The sequence below is a fragment of the Crinia signifera genome, chromosome 11, assembly GCF_055691185.1.
Source record: "Crinia signifera chromosome 11, ASM5569118v1, whole genome shotgun sequence".
Lineage (NCBI taxonomy): Eukaryota > Metazoa > Chordata > Amphibia > Anura > Myobatrachidae > Crinia > Crinia signifera.
The window spans coordinates 91,092,660-91,119,870 of NC_139227.1; the positions used below are offsets into that span (position 1 = coordinate 91,092,660).

At 46.5% G+C, this 27,211-nt stretch overlaps 1 protein-coding gene across 1 annotated transcript; it reads right to left on the minus strand.

Moving 5' to 3' along the window:
• On the minus strand, nt 1-26,697 carry SAXO4 (stabilizer of axonemal microtubules 4). The gene is made up of 11 exons (XM_083165741.1): nt 26,409-26,697; nt 20,786-20,921; nt 20,447-20,600; nt 19,695-19,755; nt 14,969-15,075; nt 13,387-13,455; nt 7,662-7,748; nt 7,492-7,572; nt 7,318-7,406; nt 603-732; nt 1-93 (listed from the first exon to the last, which is right to left on the minus strand). The coding sequence occupies exons 1-10, from the start codon at nt 26,488-26,490 to the stop codon at nt 615-617; spliced, it is 984 nt and encodes a 327-aa protein (XP_083021867.1). The 5' UTR covers nt 26,491-26,697; the 3' UTR covers nt 1-93; nt 603-614.
• Nucleotides 26,698-27,211: the final 514 nt, after the last annotated feature.

The window sequence follows — 27,211 nt, forward strand, 5'->3', positions numbered from 1 at the left end:
AATGCTCAGAAACCTTTATTTTGTAAGCAGAACAGCAGACAATTGTTTTCTAAATAATCTGCACCTTGGTATCCGTTTTGCAAGATTCTTCTCCTGTAGGGTTTAAGCCAAATATTAAATGTTAGGCAGTGGAATAGGTGAGAAACCATGTGGGAAGAAGACATAGTTGCCTACCCTCATTCATTCTGCAGGAGACTCCCTGAAATAGCAGCAATCTCCCTCTCTCCCTCATTAGTCTAGCCATCTCCCTCATTGCACCTAGCCCACATTACACTGTTACATTTTTGGGTAAAAAAGGAATGAGAGACAGATACATTTACATTGAATCATCAGCACCATTTCCCAGCACTTTACCAAGTATAGTAGCTCTTACTAACTGCTTTGGGTCTCATCTACATTTGGATATAAGTTTAATCATTTTAAAAGATTCCTCTCAGATGTAGCAGTACACACCCACGCTTCTAGGTGCCACATTCACAATCTCTCCATATATGGATCTAGACACGCCCTTTAGGTGAAAAGTTTACTACCAACTATAATCTCCCTGAAACTAGTTTTCAAAAGTAGGCAAGTATGAAACAAGACATGGAGCTTGTTCTTACCTATCGCTTGGCTTAAATTCCGCGTATATGTGCTTCATTATTTGCAAGGAAGCCACTTTGCCGCGGTTTCTGGATCCCGCCACGTGTCCAGCCTTCCTGATCTCTCCCAACAGGTGTTGGGGAACTGAACCTTGGGTCGATGAGAAAGAAGACTCATGAGGATAGATCTATTTGCTTTGTGTTCAGAAAATGTGCTGTACTACAAAACATAGGGGTTTCTCTCTCCTTTTGGTAAGCATCTGTCTGCTCATTCCGATTAATCTTAATGTTTTCCTGTTCTAGAGCATTTGCCAAGGAAGGTTTAGATGTATGACACATTAATCTATAACAAGCTGAGCAGTGACAATTTTAGTAAGAGTAATGGGGCCTACACACATGCCGATTTTGTGCCATTTTCTAAGCGATTTAGCAAGGTCGCTTAGAAACTAAGCATACATCTGTGTGTGTGTGGGGGCTAAACCGATATAGATGCGCGGCCCCGCGCGTCTAAATCGCATTAAGATGAAGAATGAGCATGTCCCATCAATCTAGCAAAATCGTTTAGCAAGACCCTGCATATCGGGTGCCTTCTGTTTGGTGTCTTTTTTTTGTGCTCAAGTGACCACCGATTTTGCTCATCTGGACACTCCCTGAAGCCCTCCTCTCCATTCTGCACATGCTGCTGCTGTCAGACACCACGCGCTGTGAACCCTCCGGAGCTGGTAAGTACTATGCTCTCCACTATGCACCACCAACGCACTGATCACAGGTGGGGTGGGGTGGGGTGGTAATGAGAGGGGTCCACTGTGCCACCAATGTAAACTTCATGGGTGAGGGTGTCACGTGATGCGCGCTGCACCCACTGTGCGCTGCCCCCCCAGCGCAAGAATATGGGCACAATGATGTTTGGGGGGATGAGAGGCGCCCACTGTGCCACCAATGTTATAAAATAAAGCATGGGTGAGGGTGTCACGTGATGCGCGCTGCACCCGCTGCGCGCTGCCCCCCCAGCGCAAGAATATGGGCACAATGATGTTTGGGGGGATGAGAGGCGCCCACTGTGCCACCAATGTCATAAAATAAAGCATGCTTCTGGGTGAGGGTGTCATGTGATGCCCGCTGCCCCCAGCGCAAGTTTGGAGAGGGGTGATGGCACATTGCTAAGCTAGCCATGTGGTTTTTGCTTGCATGCTCTGGGGTGTTGGCACATTGTAAAAGCTAGTCATGTGGTGTTTGCTTGCATGCTCTGGGGTGATGGCACATTGTAAAAGCTAGTCATGTGGTGTTTGCTTGCATGCTCTGGGGTGATGGCACATTGTAAAAGCTAGTCATGTGGTTTTAACATGCATGCTCTGGGGTGTTGGCACATTGCAAAAGCTAGTCATGTGGTGTTTGCTTGCATGCTCTGGGGTGATGGCACATTGTAAAAGCTAGTCATGTGGTTTTAACATGCATGCTCTGGGGTGTTGGCACATTGCAAAAGCTAGTCATGTGGTGTTTGCTTGCATGCTCTGGGGTGATGGCACATTGTAAAAGCTAGTCATGTGGTTTTAACATGCATGCTCTGGGGTGTTGGCACATTGCAAAAGCTAGTCATGTGGTGTTTGCTTGCATGCTCTGGGGTGATGGCACATTGTAAAAGCTAGTCATGTGGTTTTAACATGCATGCTCTGGGGTGATGGCACATTGTAAAAGCTAGTCATGTGGTTTGAACATGCATGCTCTGGGGTGTTGGCACATTGCAAAAGCTAGTCATGTGTTGTTTACTTGCATGTCTATGATGGGGTAAATGGTCTTACCAGACCCCCTAAAAAAACAGTGAACGTGTGCGCATGTACATGTGGTAGGGACAATAGATTGTAAGCTGACCTAGTTTGGACTGTTTATGTACATAATGGTGGATGCCTATTTGTTAATTATGTATTTACATTTTATACCATATTATTCACACAGAAATGGCAAAACAGAATAGCTCCAAGAAATTCACCACTGGGTTCATCGACATATATCGGGCCCACGAATGCCTGTGGCAAATTACAAGCAAAGACTTTTCAAACAAACAGAAAAGGGATCAGGCCTACAATGCTTTGCTGGCCTATGCTAAAGCCAACAGAAGTGATGCCACCATGGAATGTGTGAAGAAGAAGATAGCGAATTTGAGGACCGTCTTTGTGAAGGAGCACGCAAAAGTGACTGAGTCGCAGAGTTCTGGAGCCGGTGCCGATGACGTATACAAGCCAACGTTATGGTACTACGACCAGATGCACTTCCTGCTGGAGAAAGAATCGAAGACGCATGGACAGAATAGCATGGATCCTGTGCCTCCAATTAGGCAAGAGGAGGAGAGCCAGGATCTGGTAAGTGTGAACACATATAGATATGCTACATGTCATCATTATTCATGGTCCTAAAGTATTTTATTTTACAGGATGCTACTCCGGAGCTGTTTGCGGAGACGTCCGAGACTACAGCGGCTACAGATCTAGAGTGCGAGGAAGTGGAACCCTCGACCTCTACCCCCCTGCCAACGCCAACGCCACCACCCAGGCAGAGGAAGAAGGCAGCCAAAAGATCTGTTGCCGGCAGCTCAGAGCAATTTTTTCAATTTGCGGAGGCAAGGCTTAATAAGCCTATTGATTCAATTCGGCAATTTTCAAACACGGTAGACTCGGAGATGCGTTCTATGGATGACGACACCCGTCGGAAATTCAAATGCATCGTGTACGACGCAATAATTCGGGCACAGGATAAAAACATTCCTGATGACCTCAAATTAATGCGCGACCCGATGCATTACGCATCTGGCGGACCCTCACCACAGTATCCCTACCACCAACCCTATATTAATCCGGCGGCAAATCCTCCGCAGCTTGCCCCAGCTAACACGACGGGAGCCCCTTCACCCAACCCGCCCACATCAGCCACCACCAGCAGTCTGTCCAGTGGAATGTACTCAGCGTTCTCGAGTACACAAGGACAGGACGATGCTGTTTATTATCCATTATAAATTTCAAAACCAAAAAAATTCCAAATTTTAAAAGTTGAAAAAATTGCTCTTCCATGCGTTTTCGATTCCGTGTAGACTATAATGTCTGCTTGTATACGTCATTAGGCCCTGACTCCAGAATGATGCGTTATCAGTCACTGTTGTGTGTCCTTCACTGAAGACTGTCCTTACCTTTGCTATCTCTTCTTTGCACATTTTGTGAGTCATCACTTCTGTTGGCTCTAGTATACTGTTGTGAGTTTGTTGGCCTGATCCCTTTGTTTGTTTGAAAAGTCTTTGGGCCAGAGGCATTTCTCGGCCTGATATTGTTGATGAACCCAGTGGTGTTCAATTTTATACTTTTATAGTATTTATAAAAAATTATAAAAAACACGGTATGGTGTCATTTCATTTCAAAATGTTATTTATTGTTCATTTTAAGTTCAATTATGTACAGGTATGGTTCCTGTTTGCAACACTTCTCCTGACTTCTCTCCCCTTGAAAAATAATCTTTTTCAAGGGGTGAGGAGTGAAGAGAAAGTACTGCAAACACTCTGGTAAGGTGCTATTATGTACAGGTACTCTTTGCAACACTTCTCCTGACTTCTCTCCCCTTAAAACTCCCCAAGAACTCCCCCAGCCCTTTGAACTGCCCATTTTTATTTAAATGAGTTTTTTTTTCTTTTTCCCATGCTTGAGAAGAATCTGGCATGCTTAAATCGCTAAGCAGAATCGCTGAGGCATATCGTTGACACATTTTGCACGTTCTAAGCAATATAGATGATTTTGTGCTCAAAGGAAATCTGCTATGCTAAATCTGGCATGCTATATCTCTGGCCAAAATCGGGATGTGTGTAGGCCCTATTACAATAAAAAAAAGGAAGTGCTCTACAGTGCACACAGTGGACAAGAGTGGTACTGCAGTAGCTGTACTCAGGAAACTCACAGCTAATCCTTTACACTTTACATATGTCACCACCCCATCTTTAAGTCTCCTCCTTCATCTGCTTCAATGAGTCATCAGAAATATAGGCAAGTCTTTCCCATAAGTGCCAGTGCCTCCTACTTTCCTAAGTGTGCCTCTGCCTCCCATTGCCCCGTGCCATATAATCTCCCCTCCCCATATGTACTCTGCAGTGTACCTATGACCTCCGCATAAGTGCCTCTGCCTTCCCTATATGCAGGGCTATCTTTCAGTAGGCTCCAGCAGGAACTGAGGCCCTTATTCTAGTTCACTCTTTCTGACAAAATATTTCTTAGATGGACAAAACCATGTGCACTGAATAAGGGCCTCAGTTCCTGCTGGAGCCTGCAGAAAAATAACCCTGTCTATATGTATCACTGCCTCACCAACCGTGCCTCTGAAGCCTCTCCCCCACAAGTGCCTCTGCCTCCCTCCCTGTGTACATCTTCCCTTCCCATATGTACCTCTGACCACTGCCTCTCCATGAGCGCATGTGCCTCCTACCTCCCAATGTGTACGTCCCCTTCCCATATGTGCCCTTGACTCCTCTGGCCTTTTCCTCCACTTGTTTTCCTCTCTCCTCCCTCATTATATGCTCATCTCTAAGGGGCACATTTATCATAAAATATTTGCGCTAAATCCCAGAAAACACCCGTTTTCAGGGGTTAGCCACAAATATTAAGTATCCCCCGAATGTATCAAAGGGGGACCACAGCAGGAATCTCCGATCCTTACTGCGATCCCCCCTGCATCGCCACCAGACGCCTCCCCCATATCAACATCGGGCAGCCCGGCTTCGCATCCTTGGGCTATCGCCATTCTGAGCTGGCAATAGCCTATGTGCTACACACCGCACTGCCCCGGCGGCAGTGTGGTCGGCGGGGGGATAGCACTAACATCGCATGCGTAGACCCCCCAGCTTTGGGCTTACTACTGCGCTGGGATGGGCTATTTTCGGAGCCCTGTCCCTGCACCTCAGGTATGATACATACCACCGATGGAATCGCATTTTACAATGCGATCCTGGGCGGTAACATTCCGCCCAGATCGCATTGTAAATGCGATCCATGATAAATAGGCCCATATGGCCGCTGATCAGAAGCAGCTTGGAGATTAATCTATGACAAAATGGAGCCAAGCAGTGATGATATTAGTGAATCAGGTAAAGAAATAATCTGACCGAGCGGTGGATGATCAAAGGGGCACGTGTGGCCGGCCGGTGTGAGAGGATATACAGTACATGACTTGTCCACCGTAAACCAGTCTGTTGTGGTGTCAACATGTCTTTCTTTGAGGAGCTCTTTCATTAAAATATTGTATAACACGATGCTGAGACAGAAGGCAAATATAGGTTGTAGTAGACTTAAATCTACAATTGCTCCTGTGCACAGGTGGGGAGGGTCATTAGTATTTACTATGGTTGATTTTTATTGAATAAAATTGATCTTAATCAACGTTGGTCTACTAGGGTTAAATCACATATTTATTAACAGATTTTTTTTTTATATTAATCTTTCCATTTTAGAAAATGTGTGTTTTAACCGGGTATGGATCATTGGATAGACAAACATTAGGTCGACATGGGGAAGGTAGACAGTCAAAATGTCGACATGGTTTTTTTCCACAGTTTTTCCTTCAAAATGTCAACATGGACACCGTAACGTAGTACCGCGTCCCCTCGCATGGCTCGCTACGCTCGGCACACTATTTTATTCTCGCTCTAGTGGATGGTAGGGCATGGAATGCCGCCAGTCGGCGCGTCGGTTCAAAAAACTAAACCCCATGTCGACCTTTTGACTGTAGAGCTAACCCCATGTCATCCTAATGACCCTGTCGACCTAACCCCATGTCGACCTTCATGCATGTCGACCTTCAGAGATCGACCCAGTGACCATATCCCGTTTTAACCAGTTAGCCCAATATCGATTTAGATCCATCTAAAATTGACCTTTAATAAATATAACTGATAGTTAGGGTGGCCGGCTCCATCTAAGTCAGTGGTGTCAAGCGCATGCCCCGCCAGCTGTTGTGGAACTACACCTCCCAGCATGCCCAGCCACAGATTTTATATAATGGATTGCTAATACGGTGGCAGGGCATGCTGAGACATGTAGTTCCACAACAGCTGGAGGGCCTTGAGTCTCAAGCCTGGCATTGGGCATTTTTCAATCCCAAATCCAGGGCTTCAACAAAATGCCTGGGATTGGCCACACTACTCATAGGGGTAACTTTACTAAGATGGGAGTTCTGTTGCCCATAGCAACCAATCAGATTCTATCTATTATCTTCTAGAAGGTACTGGATATAAAGGAAGTAGAATCCGATTGGTTGCTATGGGCAACATCCCATCTTCAATAGAACTCCCATCTTAGAAAATGTACCTCATAGGTCCAGATGTATCAAGAGTGATGAACAACCAGCCAATCAGCTCCCATCTGCCATTTTTCAAACCCAGCCTGTGTACATGGCAGGAGCTGATTGGCTGGCTTTATTATCAATCTCCATTTTATAACTTTTTGAAGCTTAATACGTCTGGCTATTGTCTAGTTTGGTTTCACTTCAGTAACCAGCGGTCATTTACTGGACATGATAGGAGTACGCTCATGAAATAGAGGGTCTTTTGCAACCTGTATAATTGCTGAAGTAACAACCACATGAATGGTGAAAGCAGTAGTAGTTTTATACCATGGACAGGTCTAGTGGAGTATTGGTGTTTACCTATGGGACAAAACATTATACAGATATGATCAGTGAGGGACAAGTTGCTCTGTACAGTATACGGCACCTTAGGCTGTAGTCAGTCAGATAATGCTGTGGCGGCTCCTTCCCAGGCATTACATAGATATGATTATTGTTACTGAATCCGGACGGTTCCTGAAATAGCAAAATAAAAGCCATTCGTCACCCATTTTAAAAGTATTTTAACCTCAGTCAACCACAAGCACTTGTTTGTACTGACCTTCCTACCAACATACATTCTTCCCACAGGATCTTCTGTCTGCTTCGTTGTGGAAAGAGGCTGGAAGCCATCGTAAGGGGCCTATTGTATATTTATCAAGGGACAAATCAGAAGGTGAGGGTAATCACATCAAGATGGCATGACAATGGGATAAAGTATCTGAGTCTTACAATGGTATGACGAGCTTGATGCGACTCTCTGGTGAATCCACTGTCTCTTCCAGAGGTCCCGGACAAAGCTGGCAACAGCTCATTACCCTACAAGAGAATACAAAAAGGACAGATAGAAATAAATGCCAATAGAATAATGACAGTAAATCTCATAGCTAGAGACCATTCCATATGTATGATGGTGAGCAGAAGAAAATATATATGACACAGAGGGGTAGATGTATGAAGTAGGGATAAGGGAGAAGTGAGCCATAGGGCAACCAATCAGCTGCTTTGTATAATTTTATATTATGCAAATTATAGATGTCACATCAGTGCTGATTGGTTGCCATGGGCCACTTCTCCTCTGGCTCACTTCTCCCTTATTACTGCTTCATACATCTACCCCTAAATGCCTCTTATGTAGGGTACACACCAGGACGACCCGCTCACGATGCACATTGTGAGCGGGTCGTCAGTGTCTCGTCCGACCCGCTCACGGTGACGCGGGGGGGCACGACCCGCTCACGATGTGCACCGTGAGCGGGTCCGATCCGATGGCGACCCGCACCCGGCTGTATGGTCGTCATTGAGATCCTACCTGCAGCAGGTAGGATCTCAATAACGACCGACCGACCCGCGGGACCGTGCATCGGATCGGTATCGGTCCACACCAGGTCAGAAAAGGGCCCAATCAGCACACAATCTACATCCAATTGATCGGAATTGGATCTAGATTGTGGGGATCGGGCCCTAGTCGTCCTGGTGTGTACCCAGCATTAAGCCCCATAGACGCTGTGAGGGTACGAGTTCCTCAATCACTCAGACACCGAGCAGATGAAACCAGAAGAATGGTTTATTTTCCACAGCACGCACAAATAGACAATAAACAGTGGCAAAGGTAAATTGCAGAGTAGAAAGATATTCAGGTAGCAGGCCCAAACAGACAGTCCTTGTATAGTCACAGTCCCAGATCAGTTCCACAGGGCAAACTATCACTTATCCACACAGCTGTGATAGCAGAAAACTGTATAAGTCCACAAAACACTGGCAACTCCACAGAAGCGAGGATGAGGCGTTCCACAAGACACAGGTAGAGCATACCTCTGAACCTTAAGACTGCGACTAACCTCCTTCCTCCTCTCTTCTCCTTCAGTTCTCCTTCACATCTCTCCCTTCTCTTCCTGCAAACACCAACTTACATCCCAAAGGCACCCCTCTCCCCCTCCCTCAGGAATTCTTAACCCTTCCTATGCTGGGTGCAGTTGTATGAATATAACAGGGTCTCCTATTACCTGTCCAGGGGCTGATTAACTCACTCCCTTCATCTGGCTTTGAAGCTTGTGTATGTAAGGGATTTCACACCTTCATGTAAACAGATCTCTTCTCTGGAGACTGACCCTGGTGTTATCCATCCTTTAGCTTCTTGTTATTTGGGGGGGAAGTGTATGTCTCTGCCACTACCTGTTGTCTCTGTTACTAAACAGCCTATAAAGAGGCCCTTTGATCCCTGAACCAAAAACTATACACAAACTGACCAGATTGTAATCTAAGCATTTGGTCACTTCTAGCCGGACCATTTGTCTCCACATATACAGTTACAATATTTAAGTAATACGCATTTGGGAAGACTGCCATAATTAACTTCATAGTCACAAATCCCTTATTCATGATACCATCGCAGTTTACTAAGAACATTACCTGGAGGCAGTGACGTAACCACGGGCAAATGGTCTCAATGGTATAATGCTTACATGAATAAAGTCCTGGGAAATACAGACATACATAGGACTACAGGGTACAGACTGACTAAAGTGTACATTTTTCACTACAAATAATAAAATATCATAATTACAGTCTTACGGTCAGCCGGCTAACCTCACACTCCTCCCCCTACATCTTTAGTCACTGTGCCCAGTTGCTCAGGAACCAATAACAACCTGGAATAGCGGGATGCAGAGCCGAGAATCTGGGGTTTGGATGTACCACCGGAGTCCCACAGGGTGACATCATACCAAACCCATCTTGTAAAAGGCGGCTGGTTTGCCGAACCAGCAAGGGCATGATTACAGTCTGAGTCATACATTGGAACTAACAAGGGAGGTAGCGATTCCTCTTCTTCGGATTCTGGGTACCCCCTCTCTGCAACATTGTAACCTACTAATACTTTTGCCTCGGGCACAATGGGGCGGGGACCACTTTCCACCTCCCCCTCTTGCCCAAGGAACAGGGGCCAAACAGCAGGCCAATATAGGGGCTCTGGCCCTGGCACTTCCACCACCCCGTCATGTCCTTCCTCCCCCAAACCCAAACTAGGGGCATGGCAAATTTCAGTCCAGCATTTGTCCTGTTGGCCCCCTGCACCTCGTTCCGCTCTAGGACGGGGTCCTCATCGTCCTCCTGTCCAGGGTGTTCTTGGTCCCATTGTGCCAGCTTTGCCATTAATGCTGCTCTGGTGTCCAATGCCTCAAACTCAATCTGCCTCGTACGGCACAGATCCTGCAGTTGATCCTTTTTGCTGTATCGGTAGCATAGTGGTGCTGGATCCATTCCCTGAGGTGTTTATGACTCGTTGCTCGAAGGTTGGTGTCTGAGTGGTCCCGCCGCTGCCGCCAAATGTGAGGGTACGAGTTCCTCAATCACTCAGACACCGAGCAGATGAAACCAGAAGAATGGTTTATTTTCCACAGCACGCACAAATAGACAATAAACAGTGGCAAAGGTAAATTGCAGAGTAGAAAGATATTCAGGTAGCAGGCCCAAACAGACAGTCCTTGTATAGTCACAGTCCCAGATCAGTTCCACAGGGCAAACTATCACTTATCCACACAGCTGTGATAGCAGAAAACTGTATAAGTCCACAAAACACTGGCAACTCCACAGAAGCGAGGATGAGGCGTTCCACAAGACACAGGTAGAGCATACCTCTGAACCTTAAGACTGCGACTAACCTCCTTCCTCCTCTCTTCTCCTTCAGTTCTCCTTCACATCTCTCCCTTCTCTTCCTGCAAACACCAACTTACATCCCAAAGGCACCCCTCTCCCCCTCCCTCAGGAATTCTTAACCCTTCCTATGCTGGGTGCAGTTGTATGAATATAACAGGGTCTCCTATTACCTGTCCAGGGGCTGATTAACTCACTCCCTTCATCTGGCTTTGAAGCTTGTGTATGTAAGGGATTTCACACCTTCATGTAAACAGATCTCTTCTCTGGAGACTGACCCTGGTGTTATCCATCCTTTAGCTTCTTGTTATTTGGGGGGGAAGTGTATGTCTCTGCCACTACCTGTTGTCTCTGTTACTAAACAGCCTATAAAGAGGCCCTTTGATCCCTGAACCAAAAACTATACACAAACTGACCAGATTGTAATCTAAGCATTTGGTCACTTCTAGCCGGACCATTTGTCTCCACATATACAGTTACAATATTTAAGTAATACGCATTTGGGAAGACTGCCATAATTAACTTCATAGTCACAAATCCCTTATTCATGATACCATCGCAGTTTACTAAGAACATTACCTGGAGGCAGTGACGTAACCACGGGCAAATGGTCTCAATGGTATAATGCTTACATGAATAAAGTCCTGGGAAATACAGACATACATAGGACTACAGGGTACAGACTGACTAAAGTGTACATTTTTCACTACAAATAATAAAATATCATAATTACAGTCTTACGGTCAGCCGGCTAACCTCACAGACGCGAAGCGACTTTTTAAAGGATATTGCACCATTTTCCTTTTCTGAGCGATGCCGTTTAAAACATCGCTTAGTGTGTATGCTAAATATTGGAAACGATGTGTGCTTCCGCGGGTTGTTAACGATGCCCTCTGTTGTCCTGCATGTACAGATGAGGGAGTGCTTTGCTAACCGCATACCTCCCAACATGACCCTCTCCAGGAGGGACAGAATGCTCTATTCCTGGCCTTCTTTCTTAATTTATGATTGCCTTCACCTGTTCTAAACCGGTTATTTGTTAAGAAAGGTATTTCAACACAGGTAACTGTCATCAGAAATTAAGAAGAAAGTCCAGAAATATAGCATTCTGTCCTTCCTGGAGAGGGTCATGTTGGGAGGTATGTAACCGCTTCCCCCTCTGTCACTGCCAGCATCGGCAAGTTTGTATGCATTCACTGATGCCAACACTGCTGTGTCAATGCCACCACCAAGATGGCAGGGCACACACATTAGGTACTGTTTACACGGCTTAACATAGCATAGGAAGTGCCATTTCTCTGGTGTTTATTATAACAAAGTACAAAAGACTCAATATTAGGCCTGATTCACAGTTGATCGCAAATGCAAAATCTTTCTCAAATGGACATGCAGTGAGAGTTAGATTTGGGGGAGTTATTTTGTTTCTGTGCAGGGTAAATACTGGCTGCTTTATTTGTACACTGCAATTTAGATTTCAGTTTGAACACACCCCACCCTAATGTAAATCTCTCTGCACATGTTACATCTGCCCCACCTGCAGTGCAGCATGGTTTTGTCTATAAGGGAAAGATTTTGCAGTTGCGATCAGGTCTTAGGGCTCAATTCAGACCCCATCACAGGGCTGCAAATTCGCAGCACTGCGATTATCGAACGATGGCGCATGCTAGTCATCGCTGTCTGCTCGGAGGGTGATTGACACCCTGCCAGCATTTGGGGGCGGTAACCGTGCATTTACTGGGAGTGTTCCAGAAAACGCAGGCATTCCCCGGTCGTTGGGAGGGAGGGCCGATGATGTCATTAGCGTCCTGCTTCTCCCCACGGCCAACGCAGCCCCAAATAAGTCCTGGCCTACTTACAGGGGGAAAACCATTAGATGGAGAGTGATTGGGAATGGATTTCCCCTCGTGTGCATGGCTAGGATCACATTCGCAGCCGTGCACATGGGTGGGGGAGTGTGGTCGGCGGGCCGATGTTTACCTGATCAGTGCGCTCCGAAAACACGCAGCCCAGCGATCAAGTCTGAATCAGGCCCTTCATCAGGCCCATATTATCATGGATTATCTCCAGTGTCCACATAAACCAGGCATGACCAAACGATGGCCCTCCAGCTGTTGTGAAACTACAAGTCCCATCATGCCTTGCCACAGTTTTGCCATTAGGGAATGCTAAAAGTATGGCAAGGCATGCTGGGATGTGTCATCTCACAACAGCTGGAGGACCACAGTTTGGACATGCCTGACATATGCAGTTCAAAAGAAGAGTATGGGATTGATATACAATACTAATTGCTTGTAAATTATTACACATTATTCAAAATATCTGATAAATTAGCCCTCAGAGAATGTATTCTGGCGAATTCCAGGTATAGATGACAATATAGGGAAATATTAATGAAATATGTTGTGTAATAGTAAGTAGTCACAAGAAAATGAAAACCATGTGTAGCATCCAATAAAAAAAAACAGAATTATGACATTTTGGGGGGTTATTCTGATTCACTCAGAAAGGCACAATCACTCTTTGATAGACAAAACCATGTGCATTGCAGGTGGGGCTGATGTAACATGTGCAGAGAGAGTTAGATTTGGGTGAGTATTGTACTTTAAACTGATATCTATATTGCTGTGTAAAAATAAAGCAGACAGTATTTACCCTGCACAGAAACAATAAAACACCCAAATCTAACTCTCTCTTCGTATGTTACATCTGCCCCACCTGCAGTGCATATGGTTTTGTCCATTAGAGAGTGATTGCGTCTTTTTGAGTGAATCAGAATAACCCCCTTGTTGGTACAGAAGATTACCTTCAAAGTGGAAAGTGGCAGGAAATCAGTCTTGGTGATGCTGTGCCCCATAATCCGGTGGTTCCCTCTCTATATGACACACAAGCAGAAATGAACATTAAAGTGCTAAATAATGCACACACTCTGCAGAAGACTATAGGCGCGTACACACTATGTGATATTGTTAATGATTTTGCCCTAGCACTGTCTATGCTCTCGTACTACAAACCATATAGGGGGTTATTTAGACCTGATTGCAAGGCTGCGAATACGCAACCTGTGGGATAATCAAATGATACCGTTTAGCAGCCACATCCCTGTGAATGCTGTTACTGATGATATAGTCCAGGGTTGCCGACCTTTAAAGCTCCTCTCCGGGAGGAGCCCGGAGAGGAGACTTTCAGCAGGAGCATGGGGGCGGGCTTAAATGTGACATCATTAAGCCCCGCCCCCATGAAGGAAAGTTACAAAATTTACCTCTCTCCGTGGAGGGAGCGGGGCTAAATGACGCGATTATGCCGCTTTAGCCCCGCCCCCTCCCCGGAGATCTGCAGGCATAAGGTAATTTAAACGCCGCAGTCAGGGGGGAGAGCAGCAACCGAGGGGGGGGGGGGGGCAGCGGGGGTCCCCCAGAATCTGGGAGGGTTGGTAACCATGATATAGTCAAAATTTGGCTGCATGTACAGATGACAGGGGGCTCGTTAATGATATAGCACGTACACAGGACGGCATGCACTATAATCTCATTAATAATATTGTGCACATCGTTATAAAAAGTTGTATAGTGTGTTCGCACATTTAGCTGCTCAATATATCATCACAGATGCATGCAGGAGGCAGCTATTTCCTGTAGATGCCTCCTGCTGCAGTTGCATTTTAGCCAGGGTTGCCTACCCTCCCGGAATGGCTGGGAGTCTCCCGAAAATCGGGTCCCCCTCCTGGCCCACCGGAAAGGCCCCCCACTGCGCCCCCCGATCGCGGCCATCTTCCCCCGACGTCGGCATTTAAATGCCGCAATGAGCGGGTCTCAGGAGGGGGCGGAGATAAAACATCACAATCCTGTCATTTTAGCCCCGCCCCCTCCAGAGAGATCCATGAATTTGGCTATTTTGCATCCTGGGGGCGGGGCTTAATGATGCAACACTCAAGCCCCGCCCCCAGAACTGCTGCTGAAAGTCTCCTCTCCAGGCTTCTCCCGGGAGGAGATTCTTAAAGTCGGCAACCCTGATTTTAGCTGTACGGTGTTGCACAGTGAGACGCTTCCCTGCAGCATGCAACAACGTACAGTGCTGAATCCGGACCATTGTATGCAGGTTACAACTGCATTTTATTTTGAAAGTGTTAAAAACACGCATGCTTACATTCATCTATGTAATTTATCCCCTTCTGTTCCTGCCCAACAGCCCCATGACAAGAGCATTATGGGGGATAGATGGGAGTTCTATTTCAGATGGGATGTTTCTATGGGTAACCAGAATCTACTTCTTATATATTTGCCACCCTCTAGAAGATAATAGATAGAATTTTATTGGTTGCCCATCCCATCTAAAACATAACTCCCATCTTAGTAAATTTACCCCCTGTGTGTCAACCCCATTCTTACAGGCACATGGTATTGTGAATGAGGATCGTGGGTTATGGGTTCCAGGTTTGATCCTTCTGTGTATCCTGAATTCTCCATTGCTCCAATAACTGCGCTTTGAGAAGAGCCTGTGGAGAGAAAGACGATGTTCCTCTACATATATAATGTGACGTACAGGTGGAGACATTTGTGAAAATGTTCAAATTCAACTGTGTTGAAAATATGGTAAAGATAATCAGTCAGAAATGAAAAGCTAAGTAATACGGATTTATGAATATACAATATTTGGAAGCTAGTATGAATGCATTTAATAGTACATTCAATTTTAAAACTTTAACACACGGGTGTCAAACACAAGGCCCGCGGGCCAAATCCGGCCCGCCAGACCTCGTCATGTGGCCCGCGCGAGGAGATAGCACGCAGGGGCAGTGGGTCCCAGCTCCTGCCTAGGCCACCTCCTCTCACCCACCCCCCACCCAGCGCACACTCGCTCGCTCACCGGAGCTGCGGGGTTGGTTACTGGGACGTCACACAGCTGGCGATCCGTGCTGGACTGCTGGTAGTAGCGGTAACCGTGTGTGCGAGGCGGCTGACTGAAATAGGTTAGTAGTGTATAGCTCGGGCTGGTCGCTGTACGTGGGGATCTCTGTCACTGATGGTGACATTTACACACCAGGCCATGCTCTCCTCTAGTCACTGCGTGTCTATCTTGCTAGCCCACATTAAAATGTCTTTCCCAAAATGGTGTCACCTCCTCTAGCATCCCTAAGGCAGCTCTGTACCTTCTGTCTCTGTCTACCACTGAACCCTGCACCTCAATATAATTAGTACTGGATGTGGAATTAAATTTCTGCAGCATAGCTCTGTGTTTGATGGCCCACCATTTTTGTTATCGCATTATTGTTATATGCATGTCCTGTTTCATACTGCTTTAAAGTACACCTTGTACAAGTTTTCTGTCATTTGTACTTTTGGGGGGACCGGCCCTTTGAGGGTGACCAAACTGCTGATGCGGCCCCCGATGAATTTGAGTTTGACACCCCTGCTTTAACACATTCTTACTGGGTGACTTTGAGCTGAAAGTCGCTCAAAACAGCATGTTTGAGCGGCATTCTGTGTATGCTCCGGCGATGAGCGCTGCTGCTCGCTCCCGCATCATCCCCGGAAAGCCGCTCATCTGCTGGTTATACCAGCAGATGAGCGGATTTGAGGACGGCTTTGCATAACTCTGCGCTATGCAAAGCCATCCTCCCCCCTCCGTCGGCGCCGGGCAGGGGGAAAGCCGCTCAGTGTGTGTGCACTGAGCGGCTTTCCCCGCAGCGATGATAGCAATCATCATTGTCCATACATGCTGGGCATAGTCTCCCAGTGTGTATGGATGCCTTAACTCAGTGGTCTCCAACCTTTTTCGGGGCAGGAGCTACTCGCGACAAAATAAACCGCCCGAAGAGCTACTAAATTTTTTTTTTTTTTAAAAGCTGCATAATATCCAAAAAAATGCCCTTTACACATTATGCCACACACCGTAATGCCCCTGACAACTTATGCCACACACTGCAATGCCCCAGACACAATATGCCACACACTGCAATGTCCAATATGTCACAAACATACCTCCCAACACGAGGCAGAGGAGAGGAGACATATGTGCGTGCCTTCGGCACGCGGCAAAAATTAGAGGGTTCACCTACTACCGTGGAACTCCTGCGAGGCTACATCCCCCATTTTTTCCAATATGAGGGCATGGTCAGCTCTTTAAGAGCTGTAGCCACATGGGGTGCAGCCATGGAAAATGGAGGTGTGATACACATATGCCCCCAATAGTACAGTGCCAGATACACATGACCCCAATAGTGCAGTCCGTGATGCTCATTATACCTATGCCGCATACTGTGATGCCCATTATAAATATGCCCCGCACCGTGATGCTCCATTATACATATGCCCCACACCTGGATGCTCATTATACATATGCCACACGCATGATGCCCATTATACATATGCCCATTATACAGTACATATGCCCCACAACGTGACGCTCCATTATGCAAACGTTCCACAGCATGACGCTCCATTATACATATGCCACACACATGATGCCCATTGTACATATGCCCCACAACGTGATGCTCCATTAAACATATGCCACACACCGTGATGCTCCATTAAACATATGCCACACACCGTGATGCTCCATTATACATATGCCACACACATGATGCCCATTGTACATATGCCCCACACCGTGATGCTCCATTATACATATGCCACACACCGTGATGCTCCATTAAACATATGCCACACACAATACCCATTATACATATGCCACACACATGATGCTCCATTATACATAAGCCCCACAACATGATGCCCCATTATACATATGCCCTACACATGATGCCCCATTATACATATGCCACACACATGATGCCCATTTTACATATGCCACACACATGATGCCCATTGTACATATGCCCCACACATGATGCCCATTGTACATATGCCCCAAACATGATGCCCATTATACATATGCCCAACACATGATGCCCATTATACATATGACCAACACATGATGCCCATTATAGATATGTCCCACACATGATGCCCATTATACATATGTCCCACACATGATGCCCATTATACAGCAGTGAAAGCTGTATGCGGATCGGAGTCACAGGCAAATACGCACTGCACAGTTTAAAAAAACAACAGCAAAGCATACCTCCCAACATGACCCTCCCCAGGAGGGACAGAATGCTCTATTTCTGGACTTTCCTCTTAATTAATGATTGCCATCGCCTGTTTTAAACAGGTTAATTGAAAAGAAACGCGTTTCAACAGAGGTGATGGTAATCATAAATTAAGAGAGAAGTCTAGAAACAGAGCATTGTGTCCCTCCTGGAGAGGGTCATGTTGGGAGGTATGGCAAAGTGACAGTTACCAGCTACGGGAGGTGGTGGCGGCAACGGCATTGGGGTGAAGGTGTGAAATCTCCTGCTGGGAAGTCACCTCACGACGCACGATCGTGGAGCGGCAGGAAGTCACTTTCTGACCTCCTGCCGCCAAGCGAGGAACCAATACATGCCGGCAGAGCGGCAGGAGGTCACTATCTTGCGCATTTGACCTCCTGCTGCAAAGTGACACCGCGAGCTACCGCATAACACCCGGCGAGCTACCCGTCGCTCGCGAGCCCTGCCTTAACTCTTTCAAATGAATAACTGCCCCCTGAATATTGTGGTATATAGTATAGGGTTGTTCCATCCAAAAAAGACAGGTACTGTGGTACATGTATAATAAAATATAAATAGGCTTTATAGTCCCATAACAGTAGATTAAGATCATGACATAGATTTTGCATTTGGGAAGCGCCTGTAACTCCAGTAAGTTGATCATTATGTATATAGCGATGAGCTGTCCATATGGTTAAACTTGTGGCAAATGATCCTTCCTTGGAATATGAAGTAACAAGTAACAAGGTTATTAATAGTTTTAAATATTTATTGAGAGTTGTATCATAAGGATTGTAGAGCTGGCAGTTAGGAAGCTACAGACTGGTAGTGGAAAGAGTAGATGTTCCCTAGCAGCACGCAGCAGACATATGAGGCTCCTTTCATACTGACACAAGACAAAAGCAGCCCCAAAAGGCACTTTGCTATGAGTCATAGGGGGTCATTCTGACCTTATCGCAAAGCAGCATGGTGTCCAGCAATGTAACGTGCAGAGAGTAATGGGGCCTACACACGTAGTGATAAAGGGCTGTTTACTAAGCGATCTGACTTATTTTGACTTGAAAATTAAACCTACATCTTTATGCGTGTGTAGGACCCATAGTGATATCGATGTGTGTCACTAGGGGCGGGAGATGTATAACCAGCCGATAGTGGGCGATAGCGATCAGCCATCTGCATTAACTTGCTAAACTTAAATCTCCCACGCCGGTGCACATCGCTGGCACTTTCTGAGCGATCTCTCATGTTGGATCTCCCATGCTAAATCTCCAGCACAAATCTCTAGGTGTGTTATATTGTTTCTGTGCAGGGTAAATATTGGCTGTTTTATTCTTAAGCCATGTACACAGGGGACTCAGTCCCAGCGATTTCGACAGAGCGCCGTGTGTATCAAGATATAGTAACGCCATCAGAGAGACAGCTAACTACATCCTGCCAGCGGCCAAATATACAGTGTAGGAAGAATATTCTTGCCTGCACTGACTATTTGGCGGGCGATAGCAACGCTGTGGGGCCATGCATCACTATCGCCCGCTGTGTACACACAGGGCGATTCAGGCAAACCGCTTAGAAGAATCGCCCGTGTGTACACCCCTTTGCACTGCAATTTAGATTTCAGTTTGAACACACCTAACCCAAATCTAGCTCACTGCATCTTACATCTGCCCCACCTGCAGTGCAACATGGTTTTATCCATTTACTAAAACGCAGCTTTGCGGTCAGGTCTGAATAACCCCCATAGTTCATTATCGAACCTGCTTCCAAGTGCTGTCAGAGGCTGAGGGCTGATAACTCTCCAATAGTTGTGTTGTTAAAATGAATGATAAAATGTTAATTGTTAACCCATGATTAGTTGTCAGTGTGACTGTGGAATCTGATAATCATATAGAACGTGATCATCATATACAACTGGCAGGTGCAGCTGATTTGAGATGTGGCCTGATTTCTTCTTTGTATACAGTAGGGGTACACGCTTCTGTTCTCAGTTTATGGATACACCATTTACCTATAGGTCTCACCTGGGTGATGGAGCATCTGCGCAGTGAATCTGGTTTTGTATTCTGATGACATGAATGGACTCTGTGACAATAAGACAAATGTTAGAAGCTGAGAGTTTGCAGATTATTCCTGTCCATACTAATGGCAGCATTTTTTTCACTCCTGCCCAAAACTTTTGCACGCCAGTGAGTGTGTGTTTGTCTCCAGGGCAGACGAAAGGAATGCTGGGCCCCGGTAAAATTTTGGGGGCGTGGTCTAAGTGTGAGAGGTGTGGGCACCTCCCACACTTAGGCCACGCCCCCAAAATGTTTAGAGGAGGGTGAAAGAAAACTCTAAAAACTGTAATCTCAGCAGCAGCACACACCGACAGCATGTGCTGTGCTGACAGCAGGCTCAGCATGACCTCTCACGCTGTCAGTGAGACACTCATGCTGAGCCTGCTGTCAGCATAGCACATGCTGTAGGTGTGTGTTGCTGTTGCTCTCCGGGAGGGACGGATGGGGAAGGGAGGGGTCGGACCAGGGCCCCTGTGGGGCTCCTCCAGCAAGCCTGGGCCTGGGTAATTAGTACCCAATCCCCCCCCTCTCGGCTGCCCTGTTTGTCTCCAATCCGAATCCAAAGGACCCTCAATTTTAAGAGCTGAAACACATGCAATTTGACAATTTTCATCTGATTTCTTGGCCCGATCCGTCGGAATGGGATTAAAAGTGCCCAAAATCGCACTCGTGTCTGGGCACCTTTAGTATAAATCGCCACAATTCCCACCACTCACGGTTCTGGATCTGGGGTGGGTGACTTTAATGTTGTTAATGTATCCGCTTTGTAGGGAATTGAGGGTCTTGGGAAGTGGCTCAGCTCCTGTGACCTGTTGATGAGCGTTGAAATCCCTTTTAGTAATTGATGTGTAATTGTTCCGCAGCATCAGCCTGATATACAGGAGAAGGTAAGCAAGATGAGTATGTGTCCTCTTAGTAGAGGAGCCAATCATGGATCACAGAAAACAAGGTAAGAACAAAGGTTTCAGCAAATGACTTCATCAATTAATAGAAGAGGCAGAGAGGTGAATACGATATATAATACGGCAATAGAAAAAGAGGAATTAAAGGCTCACCCCATATGTGGGTTATCCTTTCGGTCCAGATTGGGTGAGTAGTATACAGCCGGCCTAAAGTTGGACTGGTACCCGGTACTGCGATGGGTGATAATGCCACTAGGATGGGCACTATCTGTAACCAACTCTGAGCGACCTGCAAGAATATTTTGTGAATAACTTTAATGTTCCATTACAGAGTATGTAGTATATGGCAGGGGCAGTATAGGGAGAGGGTGTGCCTGACTTACAGGGACAACTATATGGAGCGATATCGCTCAGAAGGGCTAAAATTAGTGATATCATTCATTTATTGCCCAGTGTGTATGGGGCTTAAGTCTTGAAAGTGCTAAAGTGGAGACAGATACCAGCCAATCAGTGGCGTAACAATAGCTCTACAGACCCCGCGGTGGTGGGAGTTGCTAACTAAGCGGGGTCGCCAGGGGCTATCGCTGCACAGCTGTCGCCTGCCAGGACCTGTCTTATTCCGCCGCATCTGTAGCCAGGACCCACAGAACTACTTGTCTGCAGTCTAGGTGCTCCTCCTGGCTCCTAATGAAAAATGTCCCTCACAAAATGTCTGCCCCCTTAGAGCAGACGGTTTTTGAGAGGCCACCTCTAGCATCCTTAAAAATGGTCTGCTGTTAGGGGAAGCCATTTTGTGAGGGTCATTTTTCATTAGCAGGAGCCAGGAGGAGTGCCGGGAACACAGACAAGTAGATCTGCGGGTCAAAGCTACAGGTGCGGGAGCAGCAAACAGGTGAGTTAAGACAGGGTTGGGGGGGGGGGGGTTTCTTAGCTTTACTGGGTGGGGGGGGGGGGGGGGATTTTCCAGCAGGGGTGTGGAAATGTTGTAGTTATGCCACTGCAGCCAATCAGCTCCTAACTTTCATGTGTTTGAAAAATAACAGGAGCTGATTAGTTTATGGTTTATTTGAGACCACTTTATCATTCTTCAAGTACATCAAACCATGTTTTTATAGTCCATGCTTTGTGCACTGGGGCACAGTCATGTTGAAATAGAAAAGGGCCTTCCCCAAACTGCTGCCACAAAGGGCAGTATTCAATGTTCCCGATTCACCGTTTGTTTTTTTCGGCGAATCGGGCTGTTTTCACTCCTTGTGGTGAATCTTTTTTCCTGAAAATCTGATCCACCCTATTCAATGTTCACTGTTCGCCGAAAGCGAACAGTGAATTCTGGCCAGTTCTCCGTTTCATGCTCGCTGCAATTCGCTGATGTATTTCAATGGGGTTTTCACTGGGATTCGCTGAGAGTGTATTCAATGCTAGGATGGAGAACTGCTTTCAGCATGATTTTGCCATCATTCACCGTTTTGCATTCGACATCTTTTTAAGGTGAACTGGAAAGTGATTTTTGCAGCACATGAATATATATTTAATTTAAAAAAAATATATATATTTTTTTTACACATTTGCCAGCAGGGGGGCGGGGAGCCGCTCATTAGATATTCACTTCACACTGGTCACGCTCATTACATATGCGCGAGCGGGACCAGTGAAGCGGCTCCCTACCCCCGTCCCCTGCCAGCTTTCCCGGGGGTCAGTTTCTGCTGCATGTGTCGCCGGGAGCACTCCTTCCCCCCACACATGCCGGCGCTTGCAGGGAGGCCTCCATCTCCCTGCCTACCGCCATTCCCCGGCTCCCTGCGGTGGTTAAAAATCGCCATCAGGGGCAACGAGCCCCTGCGGTGTTGAATAGGGTGACAGGGAGGGCTGGCAGAGAATGTGCAGCGAATCCTAAACAGGATTCGCTGCACATTGCTAGAAATTACAGTGAATATCTGCCAAAGTTGGAAGCATAACATTGTTCAAATGACATGGTATGCTGATTACCCTTCAGTGGATATATGAAACCCAGAAAAACAACCAAACACAAAGTATCCCTCATCTACCAAACATCACAATGGAGTCAGGCAGGTAATGTTTCCCTGGCCGAACCCAGACTCACCCATCACTACCAGAGAAGGTTGATTGGTCACTCCACACTTTTCCAATGCACCACAGTCCAGTGTGCTTTAACAGCAATTGACCCTGCTCTGTAATTTTACGCTGTGCTTTGCTTCATGACTAAATTGTTCCAAATAGCTTCCACATTCTGATAATGGGGCAAATGTATAAACTAGCGTTAAGTGTATATGCTGCCCTCAATGCTAGTTAACTGGGGATGATGTTTTTTTTTTATGTATTACCAGCGCACCTAACGTGCGCTAGGGACAGCAAGCCGATTAACGCTCCTTCAATCCCCTAGTCAGTAGCAGTGCAGGCGATGTATGAACAATGTATGAACAACCTCCTAGGCATACATCGACCAATAAGCCGCCCCGCAGGGATGCTGGCCCTGTCTCCCGATAATAGCTTATTCATTGAGGGTTTTCGGGATCTTCTGCTGCAGCAGCTCTTCCCTGCTGTGGTTGGGAAGGGAAGATGGATATGGTATGGATCATTAGGTCACCAGCATTATGGTAGACAAGAATTTGGTCGACATGCATTTAGGTCGACATGAGTTAAGTTCGACATGCAGGAAGGTAGAGATGACTTTAGGTCGACATGGGTAAGGTCGACATAGAAAAAGTTTTTTTTGTTTTTTTTTTAAACGTAATGTCAACACAGTCATCATAAACACTAAAACATAGCAGCGCGTCCGCTCGCCATGCTTCGGGTGCGGTGCCGCACTACACTTGGCACACTATTTTATTTCTCCTCCACACTCTAGTGGATGGTAGGGCATGAAATACCGCCTGTCGGCACATCTATGCTAAAGAAACAGTTAAAAAACCTATGTCGAACTAATGACCCTGTCGACCTAACCCATGTCGACCTTCCTGCATGTATACCTTAAGTCATGTCAACCTAAATAATGCATGTCTACCTAATGGTGACCTTCTACTTGTCTACCATCATGCTGGTGACCCAATGACCGTATCCCGGTGGATAGTTGGAGACTTGATCTGGCTGCTGCTGCATATGTATATATATATATATATATATATATATATATATATATATAAAACACAGTTTATCATTGGTCTCAATTTTAAAGCGCAACATAATTATCGGTGCTATATAAAAACCTGTTCATAAATAAAATTATAACTATTGGCAGACTATATGGGCTAATTGGTTCTTATCTGCCGTAAAACTCCATGTTAAAGGCAAATGCAGGCAGCCTGCTTGATGACAATAAGTGATTATATAGGTATGTCTCAGGTAGACAGAGGAAGAACACAGAGGGTTTTGGGGCACACTTACTAAAAAGATTAGTGAAACATTGAGAAAATAGGAGGTGGGAGAGAGAATTCGTATTCCAAAATGATAACGATGTAGAATGCATTCCGAAATCGGATGCGCTACATCGATGACATATTCATCATTTAGAAAGGTTCCCAGGATCAACTACTTACCTTCATCACCAAACTAAACGCGAATGACCTGAACCTAAGAAAAGTAGTTCGACAAGCATCACCTTTTTAGACCTACGCCTATACCGGGGTGAAGATAACAAATTGTCCATGGAGCTCTACAGGAAATCCACAAACAATCTGCTATACAGTACAAGCTCTCACTTTCCACCCACGGTTAAAAACCTGCCTAAAGGAGAATTCTTAAGAGTCCGTCGCAATTGCTCGGAGTTTGCAGCCAAATGTGAAGAATTATCATCTAGACTCCGAGAAAGACGATACTCCAACAGAACAATAAAGAAGGCGAAGCGAGCGGTTTAAACAACTCTGAGAGATGAAATCGCAAAGTTCCACCCCCCGCATCAGTGGGTATGTCCGCCCCGGCAGGTCTGCATGCCCCCCCTGCTGGATGAGCGGGTCCGCCCGCAATCCCGCCCCCCCCCTGCGCGAGCAGTGGGTATGCCAGGTATGCCTGCACAACCCCCCCTGGAGCAGTGGGTATACCCGCCCTCCCCTGGAGTGGCGGGTCTGCACTAGGGAAGCCAATCCCGGGGCATTTTTTCAATCCCGGGATTCGGGATTGAAAAATGCCCAATCCCGGGATTCCCGGGATCCCGGGATTGGCTTCCTATACAAAATCCCGCCCCGGCCGCCCGCATATTTACTTACAATTGCGGTGCGGCCGGGACGGTGGGCGATGGAGCTGGGCATGGAGGAGGATGCAGCCTGGGTGGGTGACTGGCTGGTTCGTCGAGCGATGCTTCGGGGTCCATTAAGAGGCCAGTGCAGGAAGCCTGGGTGGGCGGTATCATCAAGGCGGCTGGAGGTCAGTGTGGTGCGCACGGATGAGGCGGCTGTTTGTGTGGCCTGCGCAGCGTGACCTCTGACGCAGTCTAATCCCGAAATCCCGGGATTGGAAACTCCAATCCCGGGATTGGAAACTCCAATCCCGGGATTGAAATCCCGGCGTTTTAGGGGCCAAATCCCGGGATCCCGCCGATCCCGATCCCGGGATTGGCCACCCTAGTCTGCACGCACCCTCCCCTCCCCCCCCACCCCCGGTGCAGTGGGTCTGCCCGCACTCCCCCCCTCGCTGGAGCGGAGGGTCTGCCGACACCGCTGATCCAGCAGGGGGGGTGCGGGCGTAGCCCCTTACGACGGTGTGAAGAGCGCCCAGAGGGAATCACCTACTACCTATATAATCAATTTAAACAAAAATAGATTCTCAGTCAAACAGCGCTTTCAACCGCAGCTGGATTGCTATCCAGGAGCACCACTCCTTAGCACTTATACATAAAACAAAAAAAACAGGAATATCGTTCATCTATCATCCATTGGATCCAACCAGCGCTGGGAAGCTAACCTCTATTTTAGTTTTACCTATATAATCAGTTATCTTGCTTAACTCTTTTTGGGAGCACTACCGACCGAGTACGCAGCTAGATTTATTAGCTAAACAGGTCTTATGTTGGCTTTTTGTTACTTATATTTGCTTTAATTATTATATTATTGTGCCTGTAACAATCCTACCACTTAGTAAAAAAATTGATGCCAATAAGACCAACTTGCAAAATAAAAACAAGCAACACAGTATAGGGCCACAATTTTGGGGCTACAGTTCGTGCACAAGCCTTAAGCTAAGTACACACTAATAGATATATCTGCAGATCAATTTATCTGCAGATATATCTACAGATGGATCGGGCAGCGTATGCTCCATTCACAAAGCCTGATCCGTCGGGATTGACATCACATTTGGACACCCATTGAGCTGTCAATCACCTGCGGCTCCCTGGCGGCTGGCTGATCACCCGATATATTTCTAGATATATCATACCTCCCAACATGACCCTCTCCAGGAGGGACAGAATGCTCTGCTCCTGGACTTTCCTCTTAATGTATGATTACCATCACCTGTGTTGAACAGGTAAATTGCTAAGAAAGGTGCATCAACACAGGTGATGGTAATTATAAAGAGGGAAGTGCAGGAGCAGAGCATTGTGTCCCTCCTGGAGAGGGTCATGTTGGGAGGTATGGATATATTGTGTTGCACAGCTGACGTGATTTATGTGTGAACAAAGCCGTTGCCAGATATATCGCTCATACACACTGGCTGATGTTGTATTGATATATCGGCCATTCAATTAGACAGCAGATTTATCGGCCAGTGTGTACACCCCTTTACGGAAGGAAAGATCCACCCAGACACACACATTTCCTCTTACCATATGAGCTGTTGTAATTGGTACAATAAAAGTTCAAAGGGTCTCCACTTCCTTTCAAACTGCCTGGAATCTTTGGAGACATCCTGCCAGCTGGGAGAAGTCCCACTCCGGACACTAGGTTTTCAGAATACCTTCAAAAGTTTTCATGAACACACAATGCATAACAGAATGTTCTGACATCGGTAACTAGGCTGCAGTCACTATGGTAACGTAAACAAATGTGCAGAGTTCTACTCTCCAGAGATCAAATTCACCTTTACTCCAGTGCAGCAGTGGCGCTGTGCCTAGCCTAACTATACCATACCTCCCAACATGACCCTCTCCAGGAGGGACACATTGCTCTGTTTCTGGACTTCCATATTAATGTATGATTGCCAGCACCTGTTTTAAACAGGTTAATTGATAAGAAAGGTGCTTCTACACCGGTGATACTAATCCTAAATTAAAAGCGAAGTCCAGAAACAGAGCAATGTGTCCCTCCTGGAGAGGTCATTTTGGGAGGTATGCTATACTATACCTTTAGACATGGGGGTTATTCTGGTCTGTTCGCAAGGACCATACATTCGCATGTGGACCGATGTTTGGCGTATGCGCAGCTGCATTTCCGCACAAGTGCACATGCTGGGTGTGTGGGGCGGCGGCAGACAGTTCCGCCCATGGGAATGCTAGGCGTTCCCATGGAAATCGCCCACTGATGTGTGCGCCGGGGGCAGGCAGCTGACATAACCAGATGTCAGCTGCCCGCCCACTTCCTTCTGAATGCCCATCCACACCTGTTACCTCAGAGTAACCTTAGATATGCT

Bases quoted from the DNA above. Each gene is read 5' to 3' on its own strand.
- SAXO4 (XM_083165741.1), bottom strand. From the start codon at position 26,490: ATGTCTCCAAAGATTCCAGGCAGTTTGAAAGGAAGTGGAGACCCTTTG. The intron at 15,076-19,694 runs GTGAGACCTATA...TTCTCTCCACAG, and splicing joins GCAGATGCTCCATCACCCAG to GCTCTTCTCAAAGCGCAGTT. The intron at 733-7,317 runs GTGCCGTATACT...CATCGACCCAAG, and splicing joins CTGACTGACTACAGCCTAAG to GTTCAGTTCCCCAACACCTG.